Consider the following 25,957-nt stretch of genomic DNA (forward strand, 5'->3'; position numbering starts at 1 on the left):
ACACGGGCTCTGCAATCACAAAGGGCCAAGAGGCCAGACAGATAGACAGCCGCCTCAGCGAAACAATACATAAAGCAGTGCAAAGCTCCCTACGCCGAGCTCCAAATTCTTCCTCCTCCCGCTCTCCCAGGCCAAGCAGAGTAGGTTACCATGGGCTTGGTCATTAGTCGCTTATGCAGCTACATTGCTCAGAACAACTCACCATGCCAAGAGCTGGGAAAGCCCTGCCCAAGCCAGGCTGCCTGGATCCACGGCGTAGCCGCTGTCTGCAAAGGTTGCCCCTGAATCTGTGGATTGTGGGGGTGGAACCTCCAGCTTCTTCACTCCTCCTCCACGCAATGGGTGAATTCCCAGGGAATCCTGCCAGTTAACACTCAGGATCTTGGGTCCCTGAGGTGGGTTATTCCTGCAGATTGGAGAATGGGGCTCTGTGCTTGGGAAAGGACAGTTGTAGCTTCTTTAAGTTAAATCAAAAACTTTTCAATGGTTCTCCCCTGTACGCTCTGGGCACAGTCCAGGAGATGGAAACCCTTTTGCTTTTTCTTGTGCTCAGGACCCGGAATGCTGAACAGCCACCCCATGCAATCCAATGGAGACATGAATGGAGGCCACTCCTCCCAGTCCATGGTCTCAGGTTCACACTGCACTCCTCCTCCACCCTACAACCCTGACCCCAGCCTTGTCAGGTAGGGACGTCACCGGTCCTGTGGTGTGTTGTCTGTTGTTGTTTCATGCTCTTTTCCTTTACTCTAACCTTCAAAGATATGTTTAGCAACTGGTCAACTGGTCACTAGTTCCAACTGAGAAATCACTGCTCATGAAACCAGAGAGCGTTTTCCTCACCCCTCTTCACTTCAGAAATTGTCCTCGCCAGCCAATTGCTGGTTAGAAACACATATCACCTGGAAAGATCTTTGGCTTATTCATTCTCACTAAGTTCATTCAAAACTTGATCCCTTTAGCAGACTGATATGAAAAGGCACCTTGCCCTGCATGTCAAACACTGGCATATAACTTTGCAGATCTTCCTTCTTCCCCCTTTCGGACCAATGGTGACTGGAAATGGCAGTAGAGGATTTATATCCAGACATTAACAGGTCTGTAGTCTGTGATTTGATGTCCTTCTTAAAGAACCGATACCTCAGATGTTTTCCCAGATGGTCTACCAGAATCCCGGAGTAGCACAATCCGTGCTAGCATTGTGTAGCTACAGCCAAGCCCTGTACATAAAATATTTCAGCACCAAATGTTATAGTGCAAAGATTAATTGTTGTTGACCAAATCGCTTAAGGCCAAATTCCACAACCCTTCCTCAGTCAAGTTGCTCCAAGGGGAAAATTAATCCCTAGAGTAATTCCATATAGGTCATTTAACTGAGACATTGAAGACTGCTGAAGCCAGTGGAATTATGTTAGGATGAATTTGGTCCCATGGGCTTTACCTCTCCAACATTAATGCCAAATTAGTTCGCACTTTTCAGCCCCAAGAAAACTCTGACCAGGAGTTTTGAGGATCCCTGAAATGGGTTCTTGCTACGCTTCCAATTTCTTGCATCCCACAATACCATAGTAGCATGAGAAGAGTTGCCAAGCCTTCAGATGAAATAAATGAGTCCAGTAAAATGTCCCCATACCCTCACATGAATTCAAAAGTGCTTTGCCACAATGGTGACACTTGAGAACACAGCATATATACCTGACAAGTTAATGCCACTTTATTTTCAAATTCTTTCTGCAGTTTTTTAACAGGCTTGGGGTGTCCAAACTGCATCGACTATTTCACCTCACAAGGGTTACAGAATATTTACCACCTGCAGAATCTAACCATAGAGGTAAATGCTTTGGGAAGATCTCTTCTTATCACTTGTTTCTACCAGCTGTTGATCTTAAAACAAGGACAACCAAATAAAGGAAATAAATGTGCACCTACCTATCATACAGGCTTTATAGGCATGTTTTATGTTTCCCAATTATGCATTCTTTGTAGTCCTATAGATTTAGAATAGTGCTATCCTTAAAAGAAACTGTAATATTCTCTACTGTTGATTTTTCCAGGCTGTAGGATGCAAGGCCTAGCAGAGATCTGAATTAAGAAAGAAATGCAAACAAAAACAAAAATGAAAAAGAATTCAGGTGCAATCATTCTCCTCATGTGCACATCTAAAATAAAGCCAAAGATACAGAAATCAGACTTTGAATTGATTTTCACTAAATATGTCTACTGAAACAAATCACAGTACTCAGGGACTGACCCTAAGCCCACTGAGCAATGGAAAGATCGCCCTTTGACTTTGATGAGCTTTAGCTCAGAGCTGCAGGGCCCAGCTGCTTCCCTTGCAAATCAGGAGTAACTGCACTGGCCAAATGGAGTCACATTAGCAATAAACCAGAACAAACAAGGTCAGAATCAAGCTTTTTGTATTTAGCAATTTTTTGTTTCAACCCCAGGACCTGATATTGTGGGCTGGCTGGTCAAGAGCTGTAATTTTTTTTTTTAATTGATACATTACACGGGAAATGCTCTAATTTGTGTTTAAACACCTTGCCTCTGGGTGTGGTGAGTTTTATTGTAGCTATTTCTTGGTTGAAGAACAATCTCTTGGGAGAGGAGGAGCCAACTTTGCATGAAATTCACCTGCCTTTGGTGCCGATGAAAATTGTAAGGTCATCCAGCCAGTCTTGACATCAGTGAGGCAAGGGGCTCCCTCAGTACAGTAATGTAACCAGCATACACATAATGCATTAACACTTTTCATCTATGACAGACCCCAAATAAATCCCAGACTCAGTATTTTGACCAGGACAAAGCTCTTATCTTGATCCCATCTCATTCTTAAAATATTTGCTGTATGCCTTCCTAGTCTAGCAGCTAGGAACCAATCAAGAACGCAGATGGTATAATTATTGAAGACACAATGATTTTTCATTGGTAGCTGGGGCCAGTTGCATAGTCTTAGATTAGTTTTGAAACATTTTAATAACTAACCCTGTAAGTGATTTTTTCTTTAATCTGCCAAAAAGCACATGTATGGCACAGTCAAAATAGATTGCTGGGTTGTGTGTCTGAGTTGACATTTTTAACCCCTAATTACATACTTACTTCTTATGGAATTAATGCTCACGAGTGAGTCTGTGTGTTTGGAGTTAATGTGGACCTCTAGCAGCAATTCAGTACGTCTGAAATACAAACTACTTGTATTTGTTCTGATGCAGCCTCTGGCATGTATGATACAATCCTGAAGTTTTCATGCTTCTGTTTAACATTATGACCACAGCACTTAATGTCTGTGATGAATAACATCAGTCAGTGCACATGCTGGCATAGGTTAATGCACCAGAATCCTGTGACACTTCATATGGCTAGAGCAGAGAAACAGCAGCCATTCAGAGCCGATCATGCTTCCCAAGGCAACCTTTGCCCATCCTGCCAGCATTTGTGACCTGAGATTTTAGTTCAAGGCTTAATCCAGGTTATGATTATCCAGGGGAGAGAGAAATGATTGCAGGCAAAATGGGATGATGGTTTCCTCCTTATTTCAGTAAATTGAATGACCTGACTCCTCACGTGGTGCTCTGCAACCTGCACAGTGAAGGCATTCAGCCTCACACCGTCCATTTTGTTAATTAGATTCATTTAAAGCAAAGGAATTCTCTTTTCTTTACAAAATGATATGGTATATGACCCAAAGCCCTGATCATCTCATGTGTTGACTATGTGGCTAGACCCACACACTGATCTAGACATTTAATGGTCCATGGGTTTGCCCCTCTCTTGACGATGCTGTTTAGCAAAATCATTTTTGAAGAGGCCCACCTTAGTGACGTTGTTGTTCTAGGATCTCGGAGCGCTGAAGGTCCCGGAGCAGTACAGGATGGTTATCTGGAGAGGCCTTCAGGAACTCAAACAGGGCCAGGACTATGGTGCCCAGCAGCTTCTCCGTTCCAGCAGTAATGCCGCCACCATTTCCATTGGCAGTTCTGGGGAGCTGCAACGGCAGCGCGTCATGGAGGCAGTGCATTTCCGCGTGCGCCACACCATCACTATCCCGAACCGCAGCGGGGCTGATGAGTGGGCGGACTTCGGCTTTGACCTCCCAGACTGCAAATCCCGCAAACAGTCCATAAAAGAAGAGTTCACCGAGGGCGAGATCAACTGAAGGTCTCCAGCAGTGCGGCAGCAGGAGACCAGACACAGAGATTTAAAGGAATGGGGGAAAATATAGAATCCCAGCCTGAAAAATGGAAAAACATTTCCAGCTTTGAGTGTCTGAAGAAATATTTTTTAACATGGCTTTACTCAAGAGATGGGAACTCATCAGCTGTGTGAGGACATGGGTCTGGGACCATCCCCTGGAGGAAAATTCCAATGGTTTTATGACAGGGGATCAAGGGAAGGAAAAAGGGCAGCTGCCACAGATCTCTCAATGGGCTGTAGAGTTTTTTTAGCCTTGTGTGGCAGGGGAATATTCACTTGCCAATGTACAGTGCAACTTTACAATTTGCTGGACCATTTTTGCATCAAACTCTATTGCAATGTAAAGGCAAAACACACACATTTTCTTTAACTCTAGCCTGCCCCACATTCCACCCTATCCTCACTGTCTGCTAAGGGACGGCTGAATAATAACAGACCTTTGTCTTGTGAAAGTGGTTTAACCCTCAACTGTTCCACTTTCTTTAGGGACATCTGCCATTGACTGATACCCAAGAACAAAAGGACTTGCTTTCCTGATGGACTGCCAAAAAGTATTTGTTTCTTTTGTTTTTTTGTAGAGCAGAAAAGCAACTTATTTGCTGATTCCAGACTGTGTGCATGTATCTAACTGATATTTGTGTATATAGACACATGCTATATATACAGTATATTCACCATGCTGTAAGGATAGAGAGATTTATTTTCATGAACTTGTATGCTACAAAAATATTGATAATTTCCCCTAAATAAGACACTACTGTGTCATAATTAAATTAACTTCATGCTCTAGCATGTAAACATGCAAAAACCTGATATATTTCAAGCCTCACTTGTAAAAAAATCATTTTTCCCATGTGGATTTTTAATACAATTCTGGAGAGACAAATCCATGGACCCCACTGCTAGGAATTAGAGGATTCTGTATAATTAATTACAATTATTCACCCAAATCTTGCTCAAAGTTCCTGATATTGCCAGAACTCAGATTTTTTGTAGCACACCATTAATTTTACCTTAACCATTAACCTGTATGTGTTAAAAAAAAAAATGGATTTCCCAGACTGTTGATAATCATCCCCATCTGGTAAAATGATTATATTTTCCACATCAATGAGTGGAAATGGTTTCTTCCTTCCCTATAGTCCCTGTGGATAGGTGTTTTGTTGATTTTCCTCAAGCCTTTTGTTTGTCTGCTGGTTGAACTTAAAAACTCAGCAGGAAACAGTCAAGCATGCAGATGTATTCATCTCCAGTTCTTGTGCAAGTCAGCTGGAAACTCTCTGCGTGAGATTCTGTGAGACACCTCTAAGAGGCACAGCACAGAATTCACTGCACAGGCAGAGGAGGGGCTATGGTGGCTTTAAGCCAACTTTATACCCCTCCTCGTCCTGGACTACTATACAGCCCCATAGTTTAGACAGCCCTGAAGACCTAAATTATGGCAGCTTGGGGCTTCCACGCTGTCTGGAATCTCCACAACACTGCAGTCCTGCCTTTGGCATACTCCCTACGCGGAGGCTAGCAAGGGGGTCCTTGAAAGAGCCTTGTGGCTATTTTCCACTGTGCTTGCACGGGGGGATTCCTCCCTGGTCTGATATGTTTTTAAGAGTTCCTTTATGCTGCTCAGGGCCTTTTACCGGGCATAAAGGGGCCAGAGGTAGGATTTCACCTATGAGCAAGTACAGCGTTCACCTCATAAGTTCTGCTTCTCCTCTCAAGCAGGATGGTCACTGTCCTCAGTCTTAGCAGAGGGAAGGCCACAGAGAAACTGAGCTGTACCTCTGCAAGTGCCAGCACAGTAGCACAAGTGTACTTGTCTCTTCCCCATTTCTACGCAGATTCCCCCTTCGCTGCTGGCAGCTCAGGAGCTTGGGAAGGCAGGAGACCACTGCTCTGCTCCTTGTAAATGACCAGCTCAGTTTCCACTGGCTTTTACCCCAGTCCACCAACCTAAGCCAACCCAGCATATTTGAAAGCTGTACACTTGTGCACACTGTACTCTTTAGGGATTAGCACTTCAGGGCGTTGCTGAGCTGTGAACATGCGCTTTCTAAGTAGTAGTGAATTAAAGCACTTTAATGCTTTAAGATTTTTAAAATAATCATTCATGTTTTCAATGTTAACTAATGCTTTTTCCAGCAGTATTACTGGATATATTCCAACTCTATTAATTGTATTTTTTGTAATGTTATCTTTTGGAAAATGTGTTATTTTTATAGCTGTGGTTTGTTTGTTTTTTGTAACACAATAAAACACACGTCTGAAATACAGTGGCTCTGATAGAAAAACAGCTCCTGACTAGATGGCCCAGGAGGTGATCTGATAGTACTAATGATCTACAACTTGGAGAGTTACCTTCTGCCTTTCAGAATTGGCCTGAAGTTTGAGCAGAAAATGGGAAGCTCGCTGTTGCAACTCAGTGAGTAGTGTGAAGATACAAACGAGCAAAGCACAGAAGTACTTACCCAAGCCAAAGTAAAATTAAGATAGGCTTTGAGTGCATTGAGAAAATTGCTTGCAGGATCCCATCATTCAAAACAAGACATGGCATTCATCTGTGACTGGGGAGCAGCTGTGCATGAATCTTGGTCAGTGCATACAAAAAGTCTACCTCATTTCTACAAGCTTTCAGCACACTGGTGCTACTTTCTGCAACATATGAGCAGAGACAATCTGAGGTCATACTTAAGGAAGTTACATTTAGGAAAATGTAAGTTTTAGAAGAACTATGGCTGGATCAAACATTCATGTCAAAAAGAAAAAAACCCAACAAAAGAAAAACATTCGCTTTCATTTAATAAGTGGCTATCTTGATTTAATGGAATTTAGGGGAAGAGGGTTATATATAAACTATCTTTCAATAAATGGCCAGAAAATATATCACAAATCTGACAGTATATCATTAAGACACAGCTTTCTTTGGGTTTAAAAAAAAATGACACTTAAACTATTTCCACGAGAGAACTGGGTTTAGTTATAAATATCACAGCTATTCCTAGTTTTAGTAATATATACCGTGTATATATATATATAAAAAAGAATTGGAAATTGACAGAGTTAAGAAATTTTTTCAGGAAGAGAAAATGTGACGTATAGTTGCTCACACATTCAATGCAAGAATGTTATTTTAATACAATTAAAAAAACCCTTTTTTTAAATCTTGAAAACCAGGGTATGAGAAATACAAACAAGAATACAAAAGTCAAATATATAAATTTCAATATGCTCAACATAAGAATAAAAAGTTACAAATAACCTGGTTTAAAGCAGACTTGCCTGTTATGGAAGGCACTATCTTTTCCTGTGATGTGTAATCCAAATCTGGTGGACTGTAACAAGCATGTATATCATATTCCCTTCCCCCACTCACGGAAAACATGTATTATTTAATTTCCCTATTGAAGAAACACTGAAACATGAATTTGGATTCAAGCAAGGAAAACAAAACTGCTGACAGATTGTACTCTCTTTGATGCATCCAGGTGACATTTCTTGTAACAGACGTTGTACAGTGCTACTGTGTAGAGATTCACAATTTTATTCTAAAATAAACTTTTATTTTTTAACAGTGATGCAGTGTTCATAGAGAAATGCCCAAGTGCATGGTTTGCTCTGTGAAACAGTCCAATTCATAGCATGCCTTCCAAGTTTCTTTCATTACACTCTAGAGCCAGAAGTCTCCCTGCCTGTTCATTTTCAAAAAGTTAGATGCTCACAACTTCCCAGCGATGTTATTTCAAAACCACAGCAATGAATTAAGAACAACGTGGACAGTTGGATAGATGGGGGATTCAGAACAGGGGTATTTAGTACACAAATCACATTCCTGCATATACTAATGAGATGTACCGTATGGACCAAAAGGATGCTCTCATTTTGAACACCATGGTTGCACCTCATTTTCAAGCTGCCATTATAAATGTTCATTGCACAGTCTTCACTACAACAGCAGGTTGTCAGTACGTCGTTGTCAATATCATGATTAGTGTCTGGGAAATCCACTTTCAGGAAACCAGTATTCCAGAACCTGAAACTAACTCCTTGAAAAAAGGAAATACCACTGCAGACAAAGCCTCCCATAATCTCCTCTCAGAGTCCTGAGCCATCGGTAACACCAGTACTGAACACTTTTGTAGCTCTAAAAGGTATCCGAGTTACAGGCGTTGTCAGTGAAAATGTAAAAAATAATAAAAAAGGTTGTTTAGTTTTGTATTAAGACAACAGTGGAAACCTCCCTAGATGAAGAGACCTCACTCCCGTTAGCAGAGCTCAGGGAATACCCTTCACTTCAAACAGCAGTGTGTGTCACATTATTTCAGTCTTGATTAGAGACACATCTATTGCTTCATTGCGTAAGTCAACAGCAGATCCGTTCCTCCAAGACTGCTCGGCAGCTGCAGCTACCTGAATCGTCCAGAGAAACTGCTCTTTGGTGATAACAGGGGGTTCTTTGCCTGTAAAAGAAAGACTATGTTACTACAGGCAATGAAGCATAGAGGATAAGGCTTTGGACTCTCAATCAGGAGTCCTGGGTTCTATTCCTAGCTCTGCCACTGAAGTACCATGTGATCATGAGCAAGTCACTTCACCTATGTTTCCCTTTCCACCCTTTGTCTGTTTAAACTATAAATTCTCCAGGGCAGGGACTACCTCTTCCTATTTGCAAGTATGGTGCCCCAATCTCACTTGTATCCTGCAAGAGCTACTGTAATACAAATAATAATGATCTTTATAAAAATAGGGTTCATCAGTGTATCTCATTATCTGGTAATAACCAAATGTTTGTAGGGCTAACTTAGCTCACACGAGCAGGCCCAAGTTAAGAGAAGACAAACCTGAACAAGTAATTGCTCAAACAACTAACTATTTTGAAACCTATTTTGAATATGTTTATGGTAAATAAGGGAGAAAGAAGCTAACTAAACTAATTACTGTGGGTACTTTCATAGTAAACAAAGTAGGCAAGAACACCCTGAAGCTTGCCTTATACAATCTGCAAAGTGATTGGTCCTTTACATGCTAGAAGTAGGCTTGTCAAGTGATTAAAAAAAAAATAATCGTGATTAATTGCACTGTTAAATAATAATAGAACACCATTATTTAAATATTTTGGGTGTTTTCTACATTTTCAAATATATTGATTTCAAGTACAATACAGAATACAAAGTATACAGTGCTCACTTTATATTTATTTCTGATTACAAATATTTGCACTGTAAAAAACAAAAGAAATAGTATTTTTCAATTCACTTAATACATGTACTGTAGTGCAATCTCTGTCATGAAAGTTGAACTTACACATGTAGAATTATGTACAAATAACTGCATTCAAAAATAAAACAATGTAAAATTTTAGAGCCTGCAAGTCCACTCAGTCCTATATCTTGTTCAGTCAATTGCTCAGACAAACAAGTTTGTTTACGTTTGCAGTAGATAATGTTGCCTGCTTTTTGTTCACATCACCTGAAAGTGAGAACAGGCATTCGCATGGCACTATTGTAGCCGGCATCACAAGATATTTACATGCCAGATGCGCTAACGATTCATATGTCCCTTCAGGCTTCAACCACCATTCCAGAGGACACGCGTCCATGCTGATGACAGTTTCTGCTTGATAACAATCCAAAGCAGTGTGGTTTGATGCATGTTAATTTTCATCCTCCGAATCAGAGGCCACCAGCAGAAGGCTGATTTTCTCTTTTGGTGGTTTGGGTTCTGTAGTTTCCGCATAGGAGTGTTGCTCTTTTAAGATTTCTGAAAGCGTGCACCACACCTCATCCCTCTCAAATTCTGGAAGGCACTTCAGATTCTTAAACCTTGGGTCAAGTGCTCTAGCTATCTTTAGAAATCTCACATTGGTACCTTCTTTGCCTTTTGTCAAATCTGCAGCAAAAGTGTTCTTAAAACAAACAACATCTGCTGAGTCATCATCCGAGACTGCTATAACATGAAATATATGGCAGAATGCAGGTAACAGAGAGATGGAGACATACATTTCTCTCCCAAGGAGTTCAGTCACAAATTTAATTAACGCATTATTTTTTTAACGAGCATCATCAGCATGGATGCATGTCCCCTGGAGTGGTGGCTGAAGCATAAAGAGACATTCGAATGTTTAGCATATCTGGCACGTAAATACCTTGCAATGCCAGCTACAAAAGTCCCATGCAAATGGCTGTTCTCACTTTCTGGTGACACTGTAAATAAGAAGTGGGCAGCATTATCTCCCATAAATGTAAACAAACCTATTTGTCTTAGCGATTGGCTGAACAAGGAGGAGGAGGACTGAGTAGACTTGTAGGCTCTAAAGTTTTGCATTGTAGGAGGACCTTGCACCCATTTTGCTCAACACAGTAAGAACATTTTGAAAGGAAAGAAGCACTTCTCTCTGGGGGGGAAGATATTAGATGTATTTTAAAGATTTCTTCAATTTAGCTATTGTTTTGGATCTTGGTATTAATAGCAGCTTGTTTAAAATGTAGCATTTTATACTGTACTTATGTGAACTTGAGAGCCATGAACAGAGGCAGCTAACAGGAGAATTTCAGAGTAAGTTTAGAGAAGGGAGTGTGGGAATCTTCCAGGTTCAGTTCTGCAAGTGATTTCAAGCATAGTGGTGACATGCAACAGATGTGCCATGTTTTCTTTCCTGCCTAAAACTAGAAGCGACTTCCTATGCATGAAGTACAGGCCGGTGACTGCGCTGAAGGAGAAGATTCTTGGTCAGGAGGGGGAAATAGACACATTAGTGAGAATAAGAAAAGCTGAGGCATTTCTAGACAGCCAGGTTCAGGAAACATCAGTACTCCAGCTTCAAGGAAGAAAGGAGATGGCCACCAAGGAGTCGGAGAGAGAGGAAGTCAGAGTGGAGGCCTGACAGTTCGTAACCACAAGAGGTAAGATGTTATGTTGGCATTCTGTGTGGCTACTGATAGCCAGGAGTAGGCAGGCTGTGGCTACCACAGAGAAAAGGACCTGGAGGAATTCCACACTAGACATTTCTAATCGATACCAATTCATCAGAGTGGAAACTGTGGAAGAAACCTCTTCCAGCTGGTCCAAGGGAACAGAGAAATGTATGGGATACACCTGTAGATGGCAGGTTGGCCCAACCTGTCAGAAAATCAAGCTTGCCCACAAAGTCCTACAACCATCCAAGGAAGACAGACGATCCAGAACTTAGAAGAATCGAAAGAACATTCTACAAGGGACAGCAGACAAACACCCTGGAGTGCTGCCTTCCCTGAGCCAAGACTTGAGATATGACTCTGAGGTTGGATAGGCTTCTGAAGTTGATGTGAAAGAATCCTAGAGTCACTAATGTCAGTGTCGCAGGACATACTGCAAACAGTAGATTACTTCAGGAAACTTGAAGCATTCTGTAAAAAATAGAATGTCCAAGCTATCTTCTCTGAGTTACTTCTTGCCCCACAAGCAAAGGAAAATAGAAGATTCTAGACGTGAACTGCTGGCTAAATAAGTGGTATAGGGTGGTGGGTTTTGCTTCTGTGGGGTGAAGGGGCTGTATAGTTTGGATGGCCTTCACCTCAGTAGACGGGAGACTAATCTTCTCAGGGCTGGCTAGAGTAGTCAAGGGTGTTAAATAAACAAACAGGGAGGATAAAAAGAGGGAAGACAGGCATACTCAACTCAAAATGGAGATTTCGAGAACAAAATTAATCAAGGAACTGAAGGACAGGAAGAGAAGAAATTCTTTAGTTGCCTCTACTACAATGCAGGTAACAAACTTTAATCCAAGAGTTTTCAAAGAGCTGTCTGAGGAGCTCACTGGACTGTTAAACATAGAATCATAGGACTGAAGGGACCTTGAGAGGTCATCTAGTCCAGTCCCCTGCACTCATGGCAGGGCTAAGTATTATCTAGACCTGGGGGTCATGAGGTTATTACACAGGGGATCGCAAGCTGTCAGCCACCACCCCAAACCTCTCTTTTCCTCCAGCATTTATAATGGTGTTAAGTATATAAAAATGTGTTTTTAATTCATAAGGGGGGGCCGCACTCAGAGGCTTGCTATGTGAAAGGGGTCACCAGTGCAAAAGTTTGAGAAGCACTGATCTAGACCATAATGTTGATCTTCAGTAAATCTTGGAGAACTGGGGAAGTTCCAGAAGACTGGACAAAAGCTAATGTTGTGCCAAATTTTCAAAAGGGTAAACAGGATGACCCGGGTAATTATAGGCCTGTCAGCCTGAGAATGATCCCAGGCAAGATAATGGAGCAGCTGATACAGGACTCAATTGATAAAGAATTACAGGAAGGCAATGTAATTAATGCTATTCAACATGGGTTTACAGAAAATAGAGCCTGTCAAACTATCTTGATATCTTATTTTGATGCGACTACAAGTTTGGCTGATAAAGGTAAGACTACTGAAGTAATATACTTAGATTTGTGTAAGGTGTTCAACTTGGTACCACATGACATTTTGATTTAAAAAACTAGAATGATAGAGAGTTAATATGGCACACATTACATGGATAAAAGCTATCTAACTAATAGGTTTCATAAATATAATGTACACTGGGAATTATCACTGATAATTTTAGTGGAGTCCTGCAAGGATCAGTTCTTGGCCCTATGCTATTTAACATTTTTATTAATGACCTGAAAGAAAATCACGGATAAAGCTTTCTGATGACACAAAAACTGGGGAAGTGGCAAATAATGAAGATGACAGGTCACTGATATAGAGTGACCCAAACCCCATGGTAAGCAGGATGCAAGCAAATAATATGCATTTTAACATGACAAAATGTGATTGTACCCATCTAGGAACAAAGAATGTAGGTCGTACTTGCACAATGGGGAACTCTATCCTGGGAAGCAGTGAATTTGAAAAAAGATTTGCGGGTTGTGGTAGATAATCAGCTGAACATGAGTTCCCAGTGAAAAGACTAACGTGATCTCTGGATGCATAAACAAGTGAATCACAAGTAGAATTAGAGTAGTTATTTTTCTTCTACACTTGGCACTGGTGTGACCACTGCTGGAATATTGTGTCCAATTCTGGTGCCCACAATTCAAGAAGGAGGTTGATAAATTAGAGAGTTCAGAAAAGAACCACGAGAATGAGTAAAGGGTTAAAAAACATGCATTGTAGTCACAGACTCAAAGAGGTCAATCTATTTAGCATAACAAAGAGACAGTTAAGGGGTGACTTGAATACGGTGTATGAGTACCTATCACGGGGAACTAATATTTAATAATGGGCTCTTCAATCTAGCAGAGAAAGGTATGTCATGATCCAATGGCTGGAAGCTGAAGCTACACAAATTCATACTGAAAATAAAGTGTAAATTTTTAACAGTGAAAGTAATTAACCATTGGAACCGCTTACCCAGGGTTGTGGTGCATTCTCCATCACTGACAATTTTTAAATCAAGACTGGATTCTCACCCCCAACAAAATAAATAAATACATAAGTAAATAAATAAATATAAAAGCTCTGCTCTAGGAATTATTTTGGAAAGTTCTCTGGCCCGTGTTATACAGGAGGTCAGACCAGATGATCACAATGATCTCTTCTGGCCTCTGAATCTATGAAAACTGTACTGTCAGCAAATTTCCAGCTCATGGATGCTCCTTTAAACCACCAGCAAACCTTAAACGAGTTAAACACTAAGCATTAAACATTGAAAATCTACACTCTTTTTCTACATCTGACAGCTTTAGGGCCAACTTCTGTCTTCAGATATACATGTGACACAGTGAGACAACCAAGGGCAGAACTAGACCCATTCACTGCCAGTGTCATCAATTAGCATTTTATTTGGCTGCCACCAGAAATGCCAATTCTAATTTTAAAAACAACCATCTAGATTTCAGAGTTATTTAATGGTAACAAGGTTTTACTTTTCAAACTGTTCAGACTGGCTGGTGTTTAGAGTTCATATAAACACCCGTTTCTTCATTTTCTCTCGTTGCGGAGTCTGAGATTCCAAGAATAAATGAACCCCAAATTGACATCGCTTTTGGAACAATCTTCAAGACTAACGTTTGTTAAAAGCAAATCCAAAAGTGAAATTAAGATTACTCTTACAAATAAATGGACATTGCATATGTTGGCAATTTTTTCCTAACCTTTGAGAGTTCTGAGAAAGTGTCTAAAGAGTTCTCTGTATGCTTCTTTGTACCGATCAGCCTGGGTTTGTGAATATATAGACACAGATGTTCCATGTTCTGTAATTCCCAAGGGATTCTGATTATCTACCCGTAATGTTCCTTGAGAACCATGAACCTAGGAGAAAGAGGGGAAAAAAACAAAAATACACATAAACATGTGTTAAAGACCCCTAAATTAACATGCTTTTGGCCTTAAAACAATCTATAAACCATGTATAAACCACTATAAACCAATCTATAAATACTCCTACCACCTGAGGAGTAACTCCTCCAGCAGGTAGAATTACTTGCTCGGTCACTACAGAGGATGCAAGCACATGCTGTACTAGCCTGGGTTGCAGTTGCACAGTATATCCACTCTCCCTTGGTTATGAAACAAGCTGCTTTTATTTTAAGGCTTAAACATTTCCCCTCGCCAAATCCAGCTTAGAGAACTTTATATTTTTGCCACTCTAATATAAACCAACATGAACTTAGGCAGAAAAGATTTCCTCCAATAATGATAGATCTGTACCTTTTTTCCCCCCTTGGTACCATTTATATCTGTGATTCTGATTTACCTCTTGGCTTGCTGTGTCCACAATAAAAACATTACATTAAAAAAAAATGGGGGTGGGGAGGGAGATAGGTTGTCTACAAAGTTTAAGACTCAAGGCACCTGAAACAGCTGAGAAACTATCAGGGCCAAATTCTGCTCTTGGGTGACCATATGAAGCTCACAGTAACTCCAAAAAATGACCATGTGCATATCCAGTGGCAGAATTTGGCTAACAAAACTGGAGGTTTATTTTAAATGGAGAGCATGACAGTCAATTAATTGTTACTTCTACTGCAGTAGTAGTGTTCTGTGTAGTGTGCGTATACCCATAGTACCATGACAGACTCATCTGAAAAAACCCACCTCTAGTCTCTGATCACAGCTTTTAGTACAGTGCTGACTGACGTCCAAAGTAACAATTGCTCCACTAGGAAATTTCATGCTGACTGCTACAGTGTCTGCATCCTTCAAGTAGGCCATATCTGAGTGACAAGAGAGGCACTAACTCAGACTAGGAAATTAAACCAGCAAGTCTCTTGTACACAAAATTGCTCTTATTTTGTAAGAGGCGTTATAGTGAAAAGAACATCTTTAAACAGTAAAACAGGAAGCACAGTAAACATTGAACATGTGTGTGGCCGCCTACACTAATCAGACTACAGTCGTCCACACCACTCTTCGGCACCGCTAAACTCTGGAGAACCTTCTACTGTAGTTACTGGGGGCTGAACTCTCCAGGACAAGCAGCCTGGCCTACCTTAGGGAGAACCTTTCGCCTTTGAAACATAATTGCCTTTGTGGTTACAATACAGACAACATCAGGCAGCCTTCAGTATGCGGCCTACATATTCCATTATAAGGTCACTTATTGGTTTTGTTCCTGGCAATTCAATGCCCTACCATACATTAAGATGGTCTATACTGCCGCTTGTAGCAATGGCAGCTGATTGCTGGCAGCAACCAATATTACATGAAAAACAGTTAGACTCTGATTAATAGTTTAACAGTCTGAAGTATTAAAAGGGAAATAATCAACTTTATCTATGTCAGGTTTAACCAAAGAACTGAAAAAATGATATTGTTAAGCACAAAGCTTTGTTTGAAACCCCCTGGAAATGGTAATATTAGCAACCCTTTACAAATCACCAATGTTCACAGTAATTGGCATTACTGATATTCCTATAATAGTTTTGCAGCACTGAGAAATCCACAGAATTCAGTGAAGTTTTTTAAGTGTTTGCAAATCTATTCCAACATTCTAGAAATTGTTCTGTATTTCCATTTTCAAACAGATCCATGAGAGAACATCTACATTAGTTGCCCCTTCACATATTTTCAAATTTCTAGCACTGAAATCTGCAATTACTAGGAAACTAACAACACATCCAATACAAAGTCACCAATCCATGAAGTTTTACCTGCACAGAATGCATGTCCCAGTGAAAATATTGTATCTGGTGCACTTTCTCCCAGTAACAAACTGATAATATCAATATCATGTACAGCAGCATTATAGAAAATTCCACCTGGAAGTAAGAGGGGAAAAAATGGGCACTAGAAGATTTAGCATTATAAAACCTATGAGCAAACCTAGATATCTATACTGCATGAAAACCAACGTAAGAGCACCAGAAATATGATTTCAAAGAACATACAGATAAACTCACTCGTCCACAATCAACATTAGGGTCAAAGGGAATATTCCCTGCCATAAGGGACAGAATAATGCATTGCAGGACACACACACGGACACACACATATACATATGTGGCAAGATAAATTGCTATCCCTTCACAGAACCAACCTCTTCTTCTATAAGAAAGCTACTCAGTACCTGACTTTTTTAGGAAGCTAAGAGATGCTGCTGGATATATGCTGCTAACTGTCGAAATCCGATGAATCCTCCCCAGTGCCTGGCTGTCATGGACTTTTTTATACAAGAACTGCAGGGCTGGATCAAAACGCCTACAGAGAGACAGCCAATGTGGAACAGTGAGTGTTCAGTACAGAACAGGTCATCTACACCACTGACATGCAGTCAGATGTTTGGGGGCAGAAAAGAGTCTGGACTTCAGACAACTTCCAACTTAGACAAGGGTCAAAGTCCAATTTTTCTGATGAGATCAATTGCTCAGCAATTTATGAGACTTTCAAAAAAAACCCTCACAATAAGTTCTTACAGGCAATAAGCAGAATGAGTATTTGCCCTTAAAGCTCTTTACCAACAATATAAACTAAGATATTAAGCCACTATAAATAAAGTGATGAGCAATGTCCAGGAAGTTATATATAGCTAAAAAAATACACCTTTATGGTTTTATATTCAATTAGGTCTTAACAAAAAAAACCTCCACTCTAGAGAAGTTCAGATCCAACCTTGTGGCTTGGGCTCAACTTTCTCTGAAGCACTCAAACCAAAATGCAGTATCACAGTATATATTGTGTTTGAATATATTTCCATCTATATATAATTTGCATACAGATAATTTTTGCTTAAAATGAAATGAACAGTTTTCAACAAAAAAAACAGTAAGTGGTCAAGGCTGGGGGGAAGGCAGGGAGGGAAATAATCCACACTGTTACTAAACACATTGGGTCAAATGCTGAGCGTAAACTCAGAGCCACTTTCCTTGACTTCAGTGGAGTTACCGAGTTTACAGAACTGTAACAAAGCGGAAGTACATTAGAATTAACCTACTTTCCCCATATTTACAGTGATTTATGATTTAGGGTTAGTCTACACTAGAAACGCTACAGCAGCGCTTTAACGCAGCATGTCTGGTGAAGACACTCTATGCCAATGAGAGACAGCTTTACCGTTGGCATAATAAAATCACCTCTGCGAGAGGCAATAGCTATGTCGGCAGGAGAAGCTCTCCCGCCAACAGCGCTGTCTACACCAGCGCTTAGGTCGGTGTAACTTATGTCACCAAGGGGAGTGGCTTATTGACACTCCTGAGAGACATAAGTTATGCCTACAAAGCCTGTAGTGTAGACAAGCCCTAAGATCTATATATACAACCACAAGGAGAAAACACACTTTTTAATATTTACTACATGTACTCCTATTTAAATGGGCCAACCATTCTGAAAACAAGCAGGACTTTCATTTTGATGTCCATTATGCGACCCTAGAATGTACAAATACGACTTCTTCCAAAAGGTGTTATAAGGAATAATGAGCTAAATTCACCTGTATACAGAAGGTCAGCCTAAAGTATTCAAAATAGGGCTTACGTTACATTTAAATAACACGTACGTACTATACTGGCTACATGCATAGAGGTGAATTTCACCAAATTACAGTGGCCTAATTACATCAGTAGTAGCTCAGAAAGAGTTTGTGTTAAATACATTCTTTACAAAGAACATTATTATTTCAAAACCTACTCTATTATTTACACCCTACAATTATGTCTGGTCCACTGAAGAAGGGCTGGCATATTTCAGTCAGTACAAGATTTAGGATACAGCTAGCAAGTCAGTAACAAATATTCAAAATAAAGGTAAGTTTTAAAAATATATAAAATCTCTTCCGCATGCTTTTTATAGAAAATTATGCTGTGATATTTTAAAAAACAGAACCTATTTACTTCTATTTTTATTTTTCGATTGCTGCAACAGAATTGTCAGTGTAGTTATTAAAAAAAATAACAGCCAAACAAATAAGCTCTTCACATTCCTAGGATTTGAAAGAAAACAAGTGCAAGACACAAGCAGAAATTGTCTGTGAGGAGGATTTGTACTGTGTGACAAGGCTTAATGTTGTAATGTTTTTCACTGGACTCAACATTTTTGCAAAGTATTTAGTTTTGCAACTGAGAACAGCCAAATGCAGATCTCAAGTAGCCTAACTTTTACCAAAACCCATGTCTGCTGAATTAGATGACTGTATACACATACAAAAAAATTCCCACTTTGTTTTTTTTCTGAAACCACAGACCAGCAAAGTTGATCCATAGTATGGCTCAGTAATTCTAGTTACCAGTACATTTTCCTCACCTCTAAAAAAGATCTGGCATAACATTTTCAAGAACACCTAAGTGACTTAGGAGCCTAAGTCACTTCTGAACATGCTTAGATGCTTTTGAAAATCTTATCCTAGGTACCTGTAATACAAATTCTGTTAGCACCCAATCCAGTGTAGATGAATAAATTAATTTTAATCCTATGCCAATTAAGAAAAGATTCAATTGTCATCTCTATGAAGCGTGAACAATGAATTTTGAAGCAGCAAGTCCACCGAGCTCTCTGTTTAGCTACCTTCTAAGCAAAATTTCTCTAAAACAAGTATTAAGTAGCTATAAAAATTTAGGAAGGTTTCATCAGATAGAAACATTACTTTACATTTATGCTTCTTGTTGAAAACAAAAAAATGCTGGTCTTACTTGTAGAATCCACAGACCAATGGTCTTCCACATCTGTCAGCTTCATCAAAACAAGCCTCTGCTGTCTGCCTATCTAAACTGGGTAGCTTCTCGCAAAACACGCCTTTCCCTATGTAAATGTCATAGAATACAAAATTGAAGGCAGGACATAATCCACACTGAACATTATATATTCTGCAGTGTTCTATACATGTCAACACATTCCAGAGACAAGGTTTCAGAAAATTGAAAAAATTGTTTTTGCTGAATGATTTTCAATACCTACAGCAGCTACCATTTACTATTTACAAACCTCAAGAAGTGATTGTTTTTAGAGATAATGAAACTCTGATCTTCTTGGGTTTTCTTTTATACCTAGCTGTGTTTCTCTGAACAGACATTTCAGTTACCTGTAGTCAGAACAACAACACAGTACAAGCTCCGCTGACATTACAAGTCATTAGGGTCATTGTCTTCAGTGGACTAAGTTCTCCCTAATTATGCAATTAGACACTCAGTGTATCCCTCAAGGGAAACTACAAGGTACAAAGAGGCAGACTGCAAGTGATTTTAATCACTGGAGAGGAAGAATAAATCCCTGATATAAATGCTGATGGGAGGGCCTTATTGAATTAAGACAAGGAATTTACAAATAAAACTGAAGTCAGTCCTGTTCAGAGGGCATTAACACAGATGCATCATCACTAACCAGGAAGCTCAATTGGTGTCTAGAGAAGTACAGTTTATAGGCCACTAGAGAAAAATTATTTCCACATATAAAAATGTTGAGACATTTTAGCAGAAAGATAAAAGAGGCAACTTGTTTTGAGCACCACTGCACTAAACCATGGTCTATGGAACACCACTGACCAACTGAGCAATTGGTGGTAGTCCACGGAGAGCTGGTCTGTTAGAGGGTGCTGGCTCTCTTCTCCATTTACAGTTGATTAAATGCATTAATACTTTCCTAATGTTACTTTTCCATGTATGCCCCTGATGTACTTGCCACAACTATGCCATGAGACAGCAAATGGGAACAGAGGTGTCCACAAGACAATCACCCCACTAAGATGGATTGATACTACAAAGAATTGTGGATCCCTGCTCTAGTGGACTGAGTGTAGGGCTGAGACTGAGAATGGGATCCAGAAACTCCTCAATTCCAGCTCTGACATGGACTTCCCAGACATAAGTGCTAAGTTTTGTTGGGGCAGATGTTCTTTAATCGTCATATGTAAAAGACACAAAAGGATTTCATTCTTGGAACAATTTTCATTTAAACAAGCATTCAGAACAAATATATGACTGATCTTTAGCTGGAGAAATATATGAAAACCAGAAAATTAGCAGTTTGGGGTGTTTTTAATGTTACAATTATTTTTAAAATAGCCAATTTAGTACTTAAACTGGGCCTGATCCTGCTTTCATGAAGTCAATAGCAGTTTTGCCACTGACTTCAGGAGCACAAAATTGGGCCCTAATAGCATGTCTTAGATCAATTATCCAATAAGGAGATCCAGGAGATTTCAAAAGCCAAATCATTTTTTAGTAGACTATCAGTTTTTGAGTTCACTGTCTCTCTACCCAAATGGTGTTTCCTCTGGTGCAAACAACTAAGGATGTAGCTTTATAAACATAGTGGGCCCAATTCAGTGGGGCAACATGTTATATATGAAAGCAGAATTTGCTGCAGATCTACTTCAGTTCTCCTTACCTGCTCGTAAAGCATCTATCACAATTTCAGAGGCCGCTTCAGGTGGTGAACAGACAATGGCTCCAGAGACACTGCAGAAATTAAGAGAAAAATACTTAGATGGAGACAAAATTTCTGCTGAAACAAACAGTGGCCAAAATTAAGGAGAGAAAAAGATTCTTGAACATTACAAAAGTTCCTCACATCAGGAAGAGGGTGGGGAAAGAAACCAGCAACTCCCAGGAGACAGTAATATTACGAGCAGGGAAAAGTTATTTTTTTAAGAACAGCAAGGACATAAGCTCTGGGGCAACAGTACCAGGAACAGATTGGGTTCCTACATTTAGTACAGTTTTTTAAATGGAACGCTGACTTAATTCATGGTCCGCAGCCTCCCTAAATACTTTTTTTAATGGTATAGTTATAAAGAGCATGTGTTCACAGCTTAATAGAAAAACCTTTAGAATGGTTTCTTTCAAAACCTGTTTGAACCCTCTATGTTATCAAAACATATGGGGAAAGGCTTAACACAAATCTACACAGCAAATTGCAAAAAAATGTACAGTGAGTAAAATTTAACCGATTTTTACCTTTGAATTTCTACTGTGAAGTAACATCTTTCAGAGTCACTGTTCCCTTTTAAGATTTGTGTGAAATCTGAAATATTGCTTTCACAGATTCATAGATATTTAGGTCAGAAGGGACCATTATGATCATCCAGTCTGACCTCCTGCACAACGCAGGCCACAGAATTTCACCCACCACTCCTGCAAAAAAACTCACACCTATATCTGTGCTATTGAAGTCCTCAAATTGTAGTTTAAAGACTTCAAGGAGCAGAGAATCCTCCAGCAAGTGACCCGTGCCCCATGCTACAGAGGAAGGCGAAAAACCTCCAGGGCCTCTTCCAATCTGCCCTGGAGGAAAATTCCTTCCCGACCCCAAATATGGCGATCAGCTAAACCCTGAGCATATGGGAAAGACTCATCAGCCAGATACTACAGAAAATTCTTTCCTGGGTAACTCGGATCCCACCCCATCTAATATCCCATCACAGGCCATTGGGCCTATTTACCATGAATATTTAATTACCAAAATCATGTTATCCCATCATACCATCTCCTCCATAAACTTATTGAGTTTAATTTTAAAGCCAGATAGATCTTTTGCCCCCACTGCTTCCCTTGGAAGGCTATTCCAAAACTTCACTCCTCTGATGGTTAGAAACCTTTGTCTAATTTCTAGTCTAAATTTCCTGGTGGCCAGTTTATATCCATTTGTTCTTGTGTCCACATTGGTACTGAGCTTAAATAATTCCTCTCCCTCTCCAGTATTTATCCCTCTGATATATTTATAGAGAGCAATCATATCTCCCCTCAACATTCTTTTAGTTAGGCTAAACAAGCCAAGCTCCTTGAGTCTCCTTTCATAAGGCAAGTTTTCCATTCCTCGGATCATCCTAGTAGCCCTTCTCTGTACCTGTTCCAGTTTGAAAGTTGACAGGAACTCTATTTAGCCAACGTGTTTTTAGCAATCTAGATCAGCATTCCAGAACGTTTAGTGAAACAATATAAACACAACATAATATTGCACGTTTACACTGTACCCTTCATCTTGAAGGATCCCAGAGTGCTTTATGAGCTTTTCACATGTACCTCCACTGAAACAAGCCAGGCACTGTGCGGTGGAAGGGTGGCAGCCAGCAGGGAAACTGACGGACGACATGCTACATGACAGCATGAGGAAGGGAATTTGGCCAAAGGCATCATCCCTGAGAAAACTATCCGCGGAGACGAGACAGATGGTTTGTTTGTACAGCTACATCCACAAGCCCTATATACCTAAGTTAAACTACGCTTCCCAGCAAGATCCAAGAATGCGTGCGATCCTCAGGATGTCTAGTAAACAGTAAAGTAATTCAACTAGACCTACAGCTGCCACCTGCTGGTGAAAGGAATACAGCGTTCCAATCTCACAATGTAATATTGAGGCTACTGAGGTCAGACGAGCAGGATTCACCAAGTGTGTCCTAACTCTAGGAAAATTTTCCAAAGACAGAGTAAGAACACTGATTGATAGTGCTACTTATCTCTTAAAGCCTTAATTACTTAATAAGGAAACATGCATGGAAGTTATTGGCGGACTGTACCGTTGATCATTGAGCACTATGTCAGCATCCTGCTGCCGTAGCACCCTGGTGTTGGCCAGGAATTCTGTATTGAAGGCACGTTCCACATCTGGCAGCTGATCCTCCACAATGTAAAGCAAACAGCAGCCATTTTCTTCCATTAAACTTTGAAACAATGCTTTGTTACCAAGCCCCACGCCGAAGAGGGCAAGACCAATATTGCTTCCTGAAGTCCCACTACTGCTGTACCGTCCCACTGACCCTCCAGAAGCCACACTGTTGGATGCCTCAGAAATAACAAGTCTTTGGATGCTCTGTTTTGAGGGAACAGGCGCATTTCTCATATGGAGGGCAGCGAATGCCGACGGGTGACTGGTGGAGGTAGAGGGTGTTTGGTCTTCTCTGGCAGACATGACACTGGTTGTGGAGCTGATGGCGCTGGGGTGAACAGGGATCAAGGACTTGTGGTAGGAAGGTGGAGATGGTACCATGCTATAGCTGGTGCCGGTGCTGGTGATGCAGGGATTGGTTGAGAGAATAAATGAAGGCTGAGAAAGCAGGGAAGGAGTGTCAAGTTGCATGGAAAGGCTGGTACCAAGGTCTGAACCTGCAGATCTAGATAAAAGGGGACAAAAATCTTAAGGAAGCTGCTGTAATTCAGGATTATTCAAATACAAAGATTTTATTCCAACAAGAGAAAACTGAGGAAGTTTTACTGAGCTTCAGATGTCTCTAGCTCTGTGATCATAAATGTATTAAAGTTTTATTCCATCATTTGACTGATATGCTATCTGGCAATTAAATTTAGTTAGCTATACAGAACGAAAATAGTATCTCCCATCTTAACAAGATTTAATAGCAGGTTCTTCATGGTGAGCTATTAGCTACACTTTCACAAAATATACAAAGTGCACTTACTAGTATTCTGTGAAGTAACCTAAATCATTCTATTCAAACAAGTTACCAGAATACATGGATGACGTTCATTCTGATGGTTACACTTGCTTTTGTTTTACTTTCTTTTTAATCCATAAAATTCAAGAAATTTGCAATGTTTCCCAGTCAGTGTACTTTAAGTAAAACAGGCAACATACACATCTTAAAATACACATTACCAACTCTGAAAAATTCCTCACCTGTTACCACACTACTCTGAATTAACAACAGTGTGGCTGGTTTTTTTAAACAGTTTAAACTTCTGAGGGTATTTTTGTACTATTCCGCTTTGATCATGAAAATCAATTAAGTCATTTCCACTTCCAAGTTCTTAGTACTCTGCAATACTTGGGTTTCAAAGGCTGCAAGGGGATGTTTAAAAACCAAATGACCTTCTTAGCAGTAAAAATATTTCGAGAGATCTTAGGTTTTATAAAACCCCGGGGGGGTTTTTTTTTGGTTTGTTTGTTTGGAGTTTGTTTTTTTTTTGTTCTAAGAACCAACTGTGCCGAATTGAAATGGACAAACGCAAAGCTACCACACTACTGCCCTCGCACTTCCTGGAAACCAGGGAGTTTGCCGCCCGGTGTAATTCGCAGGAAGGACTCGGAGGAAGTTTTAGCACCACTCGGGGGTGGGGTGGGGGAAGCAGGTCAGCTTTTTCCAGGATGAAAGAACAGCCCCTCCCTGAACGACAGCACGAGGCTGAAATCCGGGGAGCAGGACAAGACCCCCCGTGTAACCGCCTGGGGGGGGGGCAAACGACTCAACCCCGAGGCCGGGCAGGGCCGGGGGCCCCCGCGGGGAGGCGCCCCGGGGGCGGCAGCGGCGGGCGCTCCCCGCAGGCCCCGCTTTGACCGGCACAGGCCCCGCTCTGGGCGGCTTCCCCTGGGCGAGGCCCCGGGCTGGCGGGGGGGAGACTCACAGCAGCAGCGGGGCGCGGAGGCCGTGCTGCTTGACCAGCCGGCGGTTGCGGTAGTGGCGGCCCGAGGAGAGGTGCTCCAGGATGCGGTCCCGCCGCACCCGCATGGGCAGCTCGCAGGACTTGCAGTAGAGGGTCTCCACCACCGAGCTCTCCCCGGGCCCGCCGGGCTCCAGCAGGTGCCGCTTGACGCCCAGGTCGGTGAACTCGGCCGCGTAGTCGTGCAGCGTCTTCTTCTTGCGCCCCATGGCCGGGCCGGGGCCGCTCGGGCCTCGGGCGGCTGCGGCAGCCGGGCGCTCTCCCTTCCGCGGCCGGCGCAGGGGGCCGCCTCTCATCCCAGGCGGGCGGGGCCCTGGGCGCCCCCCAGCAGCGACGGGGCTCGCGGGCACCGCGCGCGCGGGGGGGGGAGGGGCGGGCACCGCGCGCGCGCGGGGGGGGAGGGGCGTCCGCCCCCCTAACGGGCGCGGGGCTGGCGGGGGGTGGGGGGGCCGCCCGGCCGAGGCGCCTCCGGGCCGCTCCCCTTCCCGTTCCCCGGGGCCGCGGCCCCGCTCTGCCTCCGCCGCAGCGCCCGGCCCCCCCGGAACCGGAAGCCCCGACCTGCCCCTCGGAGGCGGGAGAGGCCTCGCCGGCAGCCAGGGTCGCCGGAGACCGGCCGCGGTGGGGGCGGGGCAGAGAGCCGCCCCGCCCCGCCCCAAATAGCCCCGACTGGGGGACGAGGCACCTCATGGAGATTCCCGGGACCCCCCCCCGGCTACTGGTGCCCCCCCGACACCCCCTCAGTGCTGCTTCCCCCTAGTCACCCCCCCTCCCATGTGCTGCTGCCCCCCCGACACTGCTCCTCTGGACACCCCCCCGCCGGTACAGCTGCCCCGACCCCCCCCCCAGCTACTGCTGCCCCCCCGACACCCCCTCAGTGCTGCTTCCCCCTAAGTCACCCCCCGCCGGCACAGCTGCCCCGATCCCCCCCCAGCTACTGCTGCCCCCCCGACACCCCCTCAGTGCTGCTTCCCCCTAAGTCACCCCCCGCCGGCACAGC

The 25,957-nt window shown here is 42.0% G+C and overlaps 3 protein-coding genes and 1 long non-coding RNA gene across 9 annotated transcripts in view; 2 read left to right on the forward strand and 2 right to left on the reverse strand.

Annotated features, from left to right (window-relative positions):
• The window catches only part of TP73 (tumor protein p73), an 87,588-nt gene extending 81,062 nt beyond the window's left edge, over positions 1 to 6,526 (forward strand). For 3 of the 4 annotated variants that reach the window (XM_073316373.1, XM_073316375.1, XM_073316372.1), the window contains exons 12-14: positions 554 to 686; positions 1,738 to 1,831; positions 3,836 to 6,526. In XM_073316373.1, the coding sequence (XP_073172474.1) occupies positions 554 to 686; positions 1,738 to 1,831; positions 3,836 to 4,156 (548 nt within the window). In that variant the 3' untranslated portion in view covers positions 4,157 to 6,526. The remainder of the gene's footprint in view (positions 1 to 553; positions 687 to 1,737; positions 1,832 to 3,835) is intronic. The other variant, XM_073316376.1, reaches the window with a different exon arrangement.
• On the reverse strand, positions 37 to 4,235 carry LOC140899985 (uncharacterized). Its single transcript, XR_012155527.1, has 3 exons — positions 3,814 to 4,235; positions 1,930 to 2,082; positions 37 to 1,220 (listed from the first exon to the last, which is right to left on the reverse strand). It is a non-coding gene; the product is annotated as an uncharacterized lncRNA (long non-coding RNA).
• Positions 6,527 to 7,570: 1,044 nt separating the features above from the next.
• On the reverse strand, positions 7,571 to 25,517 carry LOC140899980 (uncharacterized). 3 transcript variants are annotated; one of them, XM_073316379.1, is made up of 9 exons: positions 24,925 to 25,517; positions 23,085 to 23,678; positions 20,957 to 21,027; positions 19,264 to 19,372; positions 16,710 to 16,840; positions 16,294 to 16,401; positions 15,239 to 15,357; positions 14,296 to 14,452; positions 7,571 to 8,648 (listed from the first exon to the last, which is right to left on the reverse strand). In XM_073316379.1, the coding sequence occupies exons 1-9, from the start codon at positions 25,254 to 25,256 to the stop codon at positions 8,500 to 8,502; spliced, it is 1,770 nt and encodes a 589-aa protein (XP_073172480.1). In that variant the 5' UTR covers positions 25,257 to 25,517; the 3' UTR covers positions 7,571 to 8,499. The 3 variants fall into 3 exon arrangements, with proteins under 3 accessions (XP_073172480.1, XP_073172481.1, XP_073172482.1); XM_073316380.1 differs by lacking the exons at positions 16,710 to 16,840; positions 19,264 to 19,372 and having other exon boundaries at positions 24,925 to 25,516; XM_073316381.1 differs by lacking the exons at positions 16,294 to 16,401; positions 16,710 to 16,840; positions 19,264 to 19,372 and having other exon boundaries at positions 24,925 to 25,516.
• The window catches only part of CCDC27 (coiled-coil domain containing 27), a 28,514-nt gene continuing 27,147 nt past the window's right edge, over positions 24,591 to 25,957 (forward strand). Inside the window, 1 exon segment of the mRNA XM_073316382.1 lies at positions 24,591 to 25,118. The gene's annotated coding sequence lies outside the window, so the exon portion shown is untranslated.

This window comes from Lepidochelys kempii, chromosome 18 (assembly GCF_965140265.1).
Source record: "Lepidochelys kempii isolate rLepKem1 chromosome 18, rLepKem1.hap2, whole genome shotgun sequence".
Lineage (NCBI taxonomy): Eukaryota > Metazoa > Chordata > Testudines > Cheloniidae > Lepidochelys > Lepidochelys kempii.

Coding starts and splice junctions, on each gene's coding strand:
- LOC140899980 (XM_073316379.1), bottom strand. CDS start 25,256: ATGAGAGGCGGCCCCCTGCGCCGGCCGCGGAAGGGAGAGCGCCCGGCT. Junction 19,373..20,956: donor GATAGATGCTTTACGAGCAG/GTAAGGAGAACT, acceptor ACATTTACATAG/GGAAAGGCGTGTTTTGCGAG. Junction 15,358..16,293: donor GGGACATGCATTCTGTGCAG/GTAAAACTTCAT, acceptor CTTGTCACTCAG/ATATGGCCTACTTGAAGGAT.